General features: G+C 43.1%; 1 protein-coding gene across 1 annotated transcript in view; it reads right to left on the bottom strand.

Annotated features, from left to right (window-relative positions):
* LOC138666526 (zinc finger protein 420-like) overlaps positions 1–12,208 on the bottom strand; it is a 108,280-nt gene that overhangs the window by 48,964 nt on the left and 47,108 nt on the right. Inside the window, exon 9 of the mRNA XM_069754740.1 lies at positions 3,550–3,602. Coding sequence (XP_069610841.1) covers positions 3,550–3,602 — 53 coding nt within the window. The remainder of the gene's footprint in view (positions 1–3,549; positions 3,603–12,208) is intronic.

Consider the following 12,208-nt stretch of genomic DNA (forward strand, 5'->3'; position numbering starts at 1 on the left):
TTAATTATTTTATTTGCTGATATAATTAAATTCAGAAAAAAAAAATCTGTTTCCAAATGGTGCCATCCGCACCTGCGCAGTAGTATCTATCAGCAATCCGATAGATGCAACTGCGCTGGCATCGCCATCTGCTAGAGGAAAAAAAATTGTCTTCACTAAGATGGCTCCTGTGCAGCAGCATCTATTGGCTCACTGACACATGCTACTGCACATGCACGGATGGCACCATTTTGAGACAGAATTTTTTTTCCTGAATTTATTGATACCAGCAAATATAAAACACTTGTTAAAAAGGAAAAAAGAAATGTATACTAAATGGAAAGAGGGGCATATCTAAAGAAGAATGCTGTCTGCAGGGGATGCAGAGCAAGAGTTAGAAGAGCTAAAGTCAGTAATGAAGTATGGCTTGCAAGGGAGACCAAAGGCAATAACAAAAGGATTTTGGGGATATGTCAAAAGCAAAAGAAAAGTCAAAGATGCTATAGGATTTTTACAGGATGAAAAGGGTGAAGTGGTCAAAAATGATGTTCAAGAGTCCGAATTTTTAAATTTCTATTTTGCATCTGTGTTCTCTAAAAAAGCAATTGTAACATGAAGTGATCTTCACGGTGCCATCAAAGGAATAAAATAATCCACACTATCCATAATCAGAGAAATGGTGAAGGACCACTTAGCTAATTTAAATTAATTTAAATCTCCTGGTCTAGATAAATTACACCCTAGGGTACTGAGTTAGCAGAGGAAATTGCAGAACCACTAGCCAGAATCTTTGAAAAAGCATGGAGAACAGGGGAAGTCACAGAAGATTGGAGAAGGGCAAATGTCCCTATCCTCAAAAAAGGAAAGAACTAAGAAATTACAGGCCAGTGAGTCTTACTTCTATACCGGGAAAGATATTTAAACAAATTAAACAGCATGTATGTAAGTACTTGAATAAGAACTTGGTGGAACAGGCTGCCACGAGAGGTGGTGAGGTATCCTTCAATGGAAGGTTTATACCTTGTGGGAATAAAAGGACTAGAAATAGGAAAAACCCAATGTGGCTAAACAAAGAAGTAAGACAGGCAATTAACAGTAAAAAGAAAGCATTTGCACTACTAAAGCAGGATGGCACCATTGAAGCTCTAAAAAACTATAGGGAGAAAAATACTTTATCTAAAAAACTAATTAAAGCTGCCAAAAAGGAAACAGAGAAGCACATTGCTAAGGAGAGTAAAACTAATCCCAAACTGTTCTTCAACTATATCAATAGTAAAAGAATAAAAACTGAAAATGTAGGCCCCTTAAAAAATAGTGAGGAAAGAATGGTTGTAGATGACGAGGAAAAAGCTAACATATTAAACACCTTCTTCTCCACGGTATTCACGGTGGAAAATGAAATGCTAGGTGAAATCCCAAGAAACAATGAAAACCCTATATTAAGGCTCACCAATCTAACCCAAGAAGAGGTGCGAAACCGGCTAAATAAGATTAAAATAGATAAATCTCCGGGTCCGGATGGCATACACCCACGAGTACTAAGAGAACTAAGTAATGTAATAGATAAACCATTATTTCTTATTTTTAGGGACTCTATAGAGACAGGGTCTGTTCCGCAGGATTGGCGCATAGCAAATGTGGTGCCAATATTCAAAAAGGGCTCTAAAAGTGAACCTGGAAATTATAGGCCAGTACGTTTAACCTCTATTGTTGGTAAAATATTTGAAGGGTTTCTGAGGGATGTTATTCTGGATTATCTCAATGAGAATAACTGTTTAACTCCATATCAGCATGGGTTTATGAGAAATCGCTCCTGTCAAACCAATCTAATCAGTTTTTATGAAGAGGTAAGCTATAGACTGGACCACGGTGAGTCATTGGACGTGGTATATCTCGATTTTTCCAAAGCGTTTGATACCGTGCCGCACAAGAGGTTGGTACACAAAATGAGAATGCTTGGTCTGGGGGAAAATGTGTGTAAATGGGTTAGTAACTGGCTTAGTGATAGAAAGCAGAGGGTGGTTATAAATGGTATAGTCTCTAACTGGGTCGCTGTGACCAGTGGGGTACCGCAGGGGTCAGTATTGGGACCTGTTCTCTTCAACATATTCATTAATGATCTGGTAGAAGGTTTACACAGTAAAATATCGATATTTGCAGATGATACAAAACTATGTAAAGCAGTTAATACAAGAGAAGATAGTATTCTGCTACAGATGGATCTGGATAAGTTGGAAACTTGGGCTGAAAGGTGGCAGATGAGGTTTAACAATGATAAATGTAAGGTTATACACATGGGAAGAGGGAATCAATATCACCATTACACACTGAACGGGAAACCACTGGGTAAATCTGACAGGGAGAAGGACTTGGGGATCCTAGTTAATGATAAACTTACCTGGAGCAGCCAGTGCCAGGCAACAGCTGCCAAGGCAAACAGGATCATGGGGTGCATTAAAAGAGGTCTGGATACACATGATGAGAGCATTATACTGCCTCTGTACAAATCCCTAGTTAGACCGCACATGGAGTACTGTGTCCAGTTTTGGGCACCGGTGCTCAGGAAGGATATAATGGAACTAGAGAGAGTACAAAGGAGGGCAACAAAATTAATAAAGGGGATGGGAGAACTACAATACCCAGATAGATTAGCGAAATTAGGATTATTTAGTCTAGAAAAAAGACGACTGAGGGGCGATCTAATAACCATGTATAAGTATATAAGGGGACAATACAAATATCTCGCTGAGGATCTGTTTATACCAAGGAAGGTGACGGGCACAAGGGGGCATTCTTTGCGTCTGGAGGAGAGAAGGTTTTTCCACCAACATAGAAGAGGATTCTTTACTGTTAGGGCAGTGAGAATCTGGAATTGCTTGCCTGAGGAGGTGGTGATGGCGAACTCAGTCGAGGGGTTCAAGAGAGGCCTGGATGTCTTCCTGGAGCAGAACAATATTGTATCATACAATTATTAGGTTCTGTAGAAGGACGTAGATCTGGGGATTTATTATGATGGAATATAGGCTGAACTGGATGGACAAATGTCTTTTTTCGGCCTTACTAACTATGTTACTATGTTACTATGTTACTAAGTCTTCAAACAGAGGCTGGACAGATATCTGTCTGTTATGATTTAGTGAATTCTGCTTTGAGCAGGGGGTTGGACCAGATGACCCAGGAGGTCCCTTCCAAATCTACCATTCTATGATTCTATGTATACAGTAATTAACCAGAGCCAGCATGGGTCTGTAGCAAACAAGTCATGCCAGACTAATGTAATTTCCCACTATGATGGAATCACTAGCTGGGAGGATCAGGGAAATGTGGTAGATATAGTATATCTCGACTTCAGCAAAACATTTCCTTCAATAGAAGTCTTGAAATAGAGGCTGGGCAGACATCTGTCTGAGAGGGTTTAGTGAATTCTGCATTGAGCAGGGGGTTAGATATGATGACCCAGGAGGTCCCTTCCAACTCTACCATTAAATGATTCAATCAATGTAAACGTATAATGGCTGAGTGTGACCAGCGGCTAATCCTGATAGAGAATAATGGGGCTTCAGCACCTACCTCCACCTGCAGAGCCGCACTCCACATATATGGCTGCTCTGTGCACACAGGACCTGTGATGAGGTCACAGGAGGGGAGGAGTCAGGGGTCACATGATCAGGGACCTCAGTGTATCCAGGACTCTGCTGTGCTGGTTGTCATGGTGCTGGATGAGGGGAAGTTTATGTGTGTGGTCAGGAGGGGTTTACAATGTGGATGTAGCAGAACAGTGTGTACGAGGTGTATGGAGCGGAGCCGTGGGTGTACGAGGTGTATGGAGCAAAGCTGCATGTGTACAAGGTGTACGTGTCGGAGCCGTGTGTGTACGACGTGTACGGAGAGGACCTGTGGGTGTACAGAGCAGAGCAGGTGTGTGTACAAGGTGTACGGAGCAGAGCCATGTGTGTACGAGGTGTACGGAGCAGAGCCATGTGTGTACGGAGCGGAGCCATGTCTGTATGGAGCGGATCCGCGTGTGTACGAGGTGTACAGAGAGGAGCTGCGGGTGTATGGAGCAAAGCCGTGTGTGTATGAGGTGTATGTAGCAGAGCCACGTTTATGGGGTGTACAGAGCGGAGCCACGTATATGGGGTGTACGGAGCGGAGCTGCGTGTACGGGGTGGAGCCGTGAGTATGAGGTGTACGGAACGGAGTCGCGGGTGTAAGGAGAAGACCTGCGGGTGTACGAGGTGTGCGGAGCGAAGCCATGTGTATATGAGGTTTATGTAGCCGAACAGTGTGAGAATGAAGTACAACCCCTGGCAAAAATTATGTAATCACCGGCCTCGGAGAATGTCCATTCAGTTGTTTAATTTTGTAGAAAAAATGCAGATCACAGACATGGCACAAAACTAACGTCATTTCAAATGGCAACTTTCTGGCTTTAAGAAACACTAAAAGAAATCAAGAACAAAAAATGTGGTAGTCAGTAATGGTAACTTTTTTTAGCCAAGCATAGGGGAAAAATTATGGACTCACTCAATTCTGACCAAAAAATTATGGAATCACCCTGTAAATTTTCATACTCAAAAATAACACCTGCATCAAATTAGATCTGCTCGTTAGTCTGCATTTAAACATGAGTGATCACACCTTGGAGAGCTGTTGCACCAAGTGGACTGACATGAATCATGGCTCTAACACGAGAGATGTCAATTGAAGCAAAGGTGAGGATTATCAAACTCTTAAAAGAGGGTAAATCATCATGCAATGTTGCAATAGATGTTGTTTGTTCACAGTCAGCTGTGTCTAAAATCTGGATCACATACAAACAACATGGGAAGGTTGTTAAAGGCAAACATACTGGCAGACCAAGGAAGATATCAAAGCATCAAGACCGGAAATTTAAAGCAATATGTCTCCAAAACAGGAAATGCACAACAAAACAAATGAGGAACGAATGGGTAGAAACTGGAGTCAACGTCTGTGACCGAACTGTAAGAAACCACCTAAAGGAAATGGGATTTACATACAGAAAAGCTAAACGAAAGCCATCATTAACACCTAAACAGAAAAAAACAAGGTTACAATGGGCTAAGGAAAAGCAATCGTGGACTGTGGATGACTGGATGAAAGTCATATTCAGTGATGAATCGCGAATCTGCATTGGGCAAGGTGATGATGCTGGAGCTTTTGTTTGGTGCCGTTCCAATGAGATTTATAAAGATGACTGCCTGAAGAGAACATGCAAATTTCCACAGTCTTTGATGATATGGGGCTGCATGTCAGGTAAAGGCACTGGGGAGATGGCTGTCATTACATCTTCAATAAATGCACAAGTTTATGTTGATATTTTGGACACTTTTCTTATCCCATCAATTGAAAGGATGTTTGGGGATGATGAAATCATTTTTCAAGATGATAATGCATCCTGCCATAGAGCAAAAACTGCAAACATTCCTTGAAAAAAGACCCATAAGGTCAATGTCATGGTCTGCAAATAGTCCGGATCTCAATCTAATTGAAAATCTTTGGTGGAAGTTGAAGAAAATGGTCCATGACAAGGCTCCAACCTGCAAAGCTGATCTGGCAACAGCAATCAAAGAAAGTTGGAGCCAGATTGATGAAGAGTACTGTTTGACACTCATTAAGTCCATGCCTCAGAGACTGCAAGCTGTTATAAAAGCAAGAGGTGGTGCAACAAAATACTAGTGATGTGTTGGAGTGTTTCTTTCTTTGTTTGTTTTTCATGATTCCATAATTTTTTCTTCAGAATTGAGTGATTCCATAATTTTTTTCCCTATTTTTGGTTAAAAAAAGTAACCATTACTGACTACCACATTTTTTGTTCTTGATTTCTTTTAGTGTTTCTTAAAGCCAGAAAGTTGCCATCTGAAATGACGTTAGTTTTGTGCCATGTCTGTGATCTGCTTTTTTTCTACAAAATTAAACAACTGAATGAACATCCTCCAAAGCCGGTGATTACATAATTTTTGCCAGGGGTTGTATATGGAGAGCCGCGTGTGTACACGGTGTATGGAGAGGACCTGCGGGTGTAGGGAGCAGAGAAGGTGTGTGTACGAGGTGTACGGAGCAGAGCCGTGTGTGCGAGGTGTACGGAGCGGAGCCATGTGTGTATGGAGCGGATTTGCATGGGTACGAGGTGTACAGAGAGGAGCTGCGGGTGTACGGAGCAAAGCAGTGTGTATGAGGTGTACGTAGCAGAGCCACGTGTGTTATGATCTGGTAATTCAGTACCACAATGGACATAGAAGTCAGAGCACATACAGTGACCTGACAATAACCCAAAAACATAGAACGAGCTCTGAGACGTGGGAACTCTGCTGACCGCAATCCCTAATCCTCTCCAACCACACTAGAGGCAGCCGTGGATTGCGCCTAACGCTCCCTATGCAACTCGGCACGGCCTGAGAAACTAGCTAGCCTGAAGATAGAAAATAAGCCTACCTTGCCTCAGAGAAATACCCCAAAGGAAAAGGCAGCCCCCACATATAATGACTGTGAGTTAAGATGAAAAGACAAACGTAGAGATGAAATAGATTTAGCAAAGTGAGGCCCGACTTTCTGAACAGAGCGAGGATAGGAAAGGTAACTTTGCGGTCAACACAAAACCCTACAAACAACCACGCAAAGGGGGCAAAAAGACCCTCCGTACCGAACTAACGGCACAGAGGTACACCCTCTGCGTCCCAGAGCTTCCAGCAAGCAAGAAAAAAACAAAACGCAAGCTGGACAGAAAAAAACAGCAAACAAATAGCAAAAGCGGAACTTAGCTATGCAGAGCAGCAGGCCACAGGAACGATCCAGGAGGAAACAGGTCCAATACTAGAACATTGACTGGAGGCCAGGATCAAAGCACTAGGTGGAGTTAAATAGAGCAGCACCTAACGACTTCACCACATCACCTGAGGAAGGAAACTCAGAAGCCGCAGTACCACTCTCCTCCACCAACGGAAGCTCACAGAGAGAATCAGCCGAAGTACCACTTGTGACCACAGGAGGGAGCTCTGCCACAGAATTCACAACATACGTGTGTACAAGGTGTACGGAGCGGAGCCACGTATATGGGGTGTATGTGGTGGAGCCGTGTGTACGAGGTGTACGGAGCAGAGTCACGGGTGTACGGAGAGGAGCTGCGTGTGTACGAGGTGTATGTAGCAGAGCCGTGGGTGTACAATGTTTATGTAGCAGAGCCGTGTGGGAACGAAGTATATGGAGAGAAGTCGCATGTGTACGAGGTGTATGTAGCAGAGCCGTGTATGTATGAGGTTTATGTAGCAGAGCCGTGTGAGAATGAAAGTATATGGAGAGAAGTCGCATGTGTACGAGGTGTACGGAGCGGAGCCGCGTGTGTACGAGGTGCATGTAGCAGAGCTACGTATGTACGAGGTGTACGTAGCAGAGCCACGTGTACGAGGTGTACGTAGCAGAGCTGCGTGTGTACGTAGCAGAGCCGCGTGTGTATGAGGTGTACGTAGCAGAGCGGCGTGTGTACGAGGTGTTCGGAGCAGAGCCGCGTGTGTACGAGGTGTATGTAGCAGAGCCGCGTGTGTACAAGGTGTACATAGCAGAGCCGCGTGTGTATGAGGTGTATGTAGCAGAGCCGCGTGTGTACGAGGTATACGGAGCGGAGCCGCGAGTGTACGAGGTGTACAGAGCAGAGCCGCGAGTGTACGAGATGTACAGTGCAGAGCCACGTGTGCACGAGGTGTACGTTACAGAGCCGCGTGTGTACGAGGTGTACGTAGCAGAGCCGCTTGTGTATGAGGTGTACGTAGCAGAGCCGCGTGTGTACGAGGTGTACGTAGCAGAGCCGCGTGTGTACAAGGTGTACGTAGCAGAGCCGCGTGTGTACGAGGTGTACGTAGCAGAGCCGCGTGTGTGCGAGGTGTACGTAGCAGAGCCACGTGTGTACGAGGTATACGGAGCGGAGCCGCATGTGTACAAGGTGTATGTAGCAGAGCCATGTGTACGAGGTGTACGTAGCAGAGCCGCGTGTACGAGGTGTACGTAGCAGAGCCGCGTGTGTACGAGGTGTACGGAGCAGAGCCGCGTGTGTACGAGGTATACAGAGCAGAGCCGCATGTGTACGAGGTGTATGTAGCAGGGCCGCGCGTGTACGAGGTGTATGTAACAGAGCCGCGTGTGTACGAGGTATACGGAGCGGAGCCGCATGTGTACGAGGTGTATGTAGCAGAGCCGCGTGTACGAGGTATATGGAGCGGAGCCGCATGTGTACGAGGTGTATGTAGCAGAGCCGCGCGTGTACGAGGAGTACAGAGCAGAGTCGCGTGTGTACGAGGTGTATGTAACAGAGCCGTGTGAGTATGAAGTTTATGGAGCAGAGCCGGGTGTGTAAGAGGTGTACAGAGCAGAGCTGTGTGAGTACGAAGTTTATGGAGCAGAGCCGCCTGTGTACGAGGTGTACGGAGCTGAGCCTTGTGGTGTCTGAGGTGTGCGGAACAAAGTCCTGTGTGTACTGAACGACGTTGTGTGCACGATGTTTACAGAATATGGCATAATGTTTGGTAGTCAGTCCCCTCCTGACTTGATTTCCACCATAATTTATTATTTGGTAGTGTAACCAGCGGTGCGGCCATTTCTCCGAAGAGTTCCAGAAGCCGTTTGTCAGCAAGTACAAAGGAGCAGGAAAAACGTGGGTTAACTGCGCTGCCGATGAATAGTAGAAGGATGCAGGAGACTGGAGATTATAACAATGCAGTTTATTTGTTAAGCGCGTCTCAAAGTCAGCTGACTTCTTCATCAGGACTATGACTATTCATTAGCAACAGAGCGAAAACTCGTTTTTCCTGCTCCTTACATCTATATCCCTCTTGGGTTTGCAGCAGCCGACATTTCGTGCTTCTATTAGGTAGGCTTTTTTTCTAGCTTTATCTACGTATTTTTTCATCACGAAAACGCAAGTTGCTCGTGGTACCATGATTAGCCTGCATAACGTGTTCCCATGGCTGTAGAGCCTCCAGACTTGTCTCCATCAAGCACATCGGGGACATCACTGGTCGGTGATTACGCAGGAGCTGCCAGCAGCGGATCTTGATGATTTGCTCAAGCTCATTCAGCAGCAGAACCTTCCTCGGAGGAAGAATATTATAACATCACCGATAGCGGCTGACGCTGGAAGACCCGGGATTTATGTACGTGGCTCAGACTCCAGACTGAATAAATCCAGATTCAATATTGAAGAGTGTAATCACAAGCCCCTTTCTTGCTCAAAACGGTAACAACCTCTTTATAGGTAATAGTTGTGACTAGGGATGAGCGAGCACTAAAATGCTCGGATACTCGTTACTCGTACTGAGCAATTCGTACTGCTTGGATGCTTGTTCTGAGTAATGAGTATAATGGGAGTCAATGGGAAATTCCGACAGACCCTACAAGGAGGTCCGGGGGGGGGGGGGGGCAGTGAAAATGTTGAAATAGATGGAAAAAGTGCTGAATAGAAGGAGAACAGCATGAGGAAGACCACTGGAAGCATCTCTGACTCCCAGATCGCTGCTGAGAACAATGCTGTCACACTTTTACTCCACTTTAAGGACAGACAATAAAACATTCAAAAACAAAATTTGGAGTTTACAGGAAAAAAATGTTAAGAAACATTCTCTCCTGTGTAATGACTTTTATATAAGGCAAAAATTAAAAAGTATATACATTTTTTTAAGTAAACGAAAATTCATTTTTCAATGAATTTTTAATACATTTATTACTCATTTTGAATTTTCAATGTAACTTATGAAGGAAGCAAGAACTGTTAAATTAGATGGAAGAGGGACAGAGATACACCCTGTCAAAAATTACAAGCAGCATCATCCAAACACCGTTGAGGGCACCAAGTGGAATGCCTTACAAAAAATTAACAAAGTATAGTTGATGTACTCCTACACTCATAAAGGCTTTGCAGAAAGTGCAAAGCAAGGAAAAAATTATAAGGAGGGTCATCCATAGACCCGCCAACAACTGGTGGGCCTGATTCAAATATTGAAGTTTAAAAACACTTTATGTGCTGATGTCATCTGGTGGTGTCGAAAAGTTGGGGCTTTTTCAGGCTTTGTTCATTTTTATCAGAGTGAACCTGTCAGTATTTTCTGAAAAAAGTCTCTAACTAAACATGACTCAAAGTAATGCATTTGTATGCAAATAGGACCCAAAAAAGAATGGAATAGAGTGGACTCAAAAAACTAAGTATAAAAAGCAGAAGATGAGTCAAAGTTACAAAAAATCTAATTTTTATTTAAATACAAAAAGACACAATGTGGAACAAGCAACATCATAATGAAGCAAGATCACATACATAAAAGAAGGAGGTGATACAATGACACAGTTTCCCAAAGACAAAAAAAATTTTGGCCGGTAAGCACAGAAACAGGTATCAATGGGGGTAATGAATATAAAAAAAATCCAACCAAATAACTGCCTCTATATTAAAAGGTCATTTGTTTCAATCAAAAACTTGTCAAATATATTTATTATTAAGAGCAGATAGCGGGGTTAATTAGCCTTACAACAATGCTAGCAGAGAGAGAAAAAATACTGATTAATATCAGCTGACCACTAGTGTGAGTTGTAACCTTGCTGCAAAGATCTTGTCTTCATCACTCAAAAGTTTGGCTACCAAGGTATAGGTAGAACAGAAGGGAGAATGTAAATACACACTCCTGCTATGAACCCATAGCCCTCTGAAGGAGAAGTAAAATTGATAATAAATCTATGGGAGGGTCCATTGTTAGATGACTCTCAAATTGATTCAATCATCGGAAGACAGATCTTGCCACACAGCTGGATGCTACATTTGTTGTTATTGAGATCTCCGGTGCTTCCCAATTTTTCTATCCAACTTCTGATCCATTGGATCGTTAACCCCTTCATGACCCAGCCTATTTTGACCTTAAAGACCTTGCCGTTTTTTGCAATTCTGACCAGTGTCCCTTTATGAGGTAATAACTCAGGAACGCTTCAACGGATCCTAGCGGTTCTGAGATTGTTTTTTCGTGACATATTGGGCTTCATGTTAGTGGTAAATTTAGGTCAATAAATTCTGCGTTTATTTGTGATAAAAACGGAAATTTGGCGAAAATTTTGAAAATTTCGCAATTTTCACATTTTTAATTTTTATTCTGTTAAACCAGAGAGATATGTGACACAAAATAGTTAATAAATAACATTTCCCACATGTTTACTTTACATCAGCACAATTTTGGAAACAAAATTTTTTTTTGTTAGGAAGTTATAAGGGTTAAAATTTGACCAGCGATTTGTCATTTTTACAACGAAATTTACAAAACCATTTTTTTTAGGGACCACCTCACATTTGAAGTCAGTTTGAGGGGTCTATATGGCTGAAAATACCCAAAAGTGACACCATTCTAAAAACTGCACCCCTCAAGGTACTCAAAACCACATTCAAGAAGTTTATTAACCCTTCAGGTGCTTCACAGCAGCAGAAGCAACATGGAAGGAAAAAATGAACATTTAACTTTTTAGTCACAAAAATTATCTTTTAGCAACAATTTTTTTTATTTTCCCAATGGTAAAAGGAGAAACTGAACCACGAAAGTTGTTGTCCAATTTGTCCTGAGTACGCTGATACCTCATATGTGGGGGTAAACCACTGTTTGGGCGCACGGCAGGGCTTGGAAGGGAAGGAGCGCCATTTGACTTTTTGAATCAAAAATTGGCTCCACTCTTTAGTGGACACCATGTCCCGTTTGGAGAGCCCCCGTGTGCCTAAAAATTGGAGCTCCCCGACAAGTGACCCCATTTTGGAAACTAGACGCCCCAAGGAACTTATCTAGATGCATAGTGAGCACTTTGAACCCCCAGGTGCTTCACAAATTGATCCGTAAAAATGAAAAAGTACTTTTTTTTCACAAAAAAATTCTTTTAGCCTCAATTTTTTCATTTTCACATGGGCATCAGGATAAAATGGATCCTAAAATGTGTTGGGCAATTTCTCCTGAGTACACCAATACCTCACATGTGGGGGTAAACCACTGTTTGGGCACATGGTAAGGCTCGGAAGGGAAGGAGCGCCATTTGACTTTTTGAATGAAAAATTATTTCCATCTTTAGCGGACACCATGTCGCGTTTGGATAGCTCCTGTGTGCCTAAACATTGGCGCTCCCCCACAAGTGACCCCATTTTGGAAACTAGACCCCCCAAGGAACTTATTTAGATGCCTAGTGAGCACTTTAAACCCTCAGG

Source organism: Ranitomeya imitator, chromosome 2, assembly GCF_032444005.1.
Source record: "Ranitomeya imitator isolate aRanImi1 chromosome 2, aRanImi1.pri, whole genome shotgun sequence".
Classification (NCBI taxonomy): domain Eukaryota; kingdom Metazoa; phylum Chordata; class Amphibia; order Anura; family Dendrobatidae; genus Ranitomeya; species Ranitomeya imitator.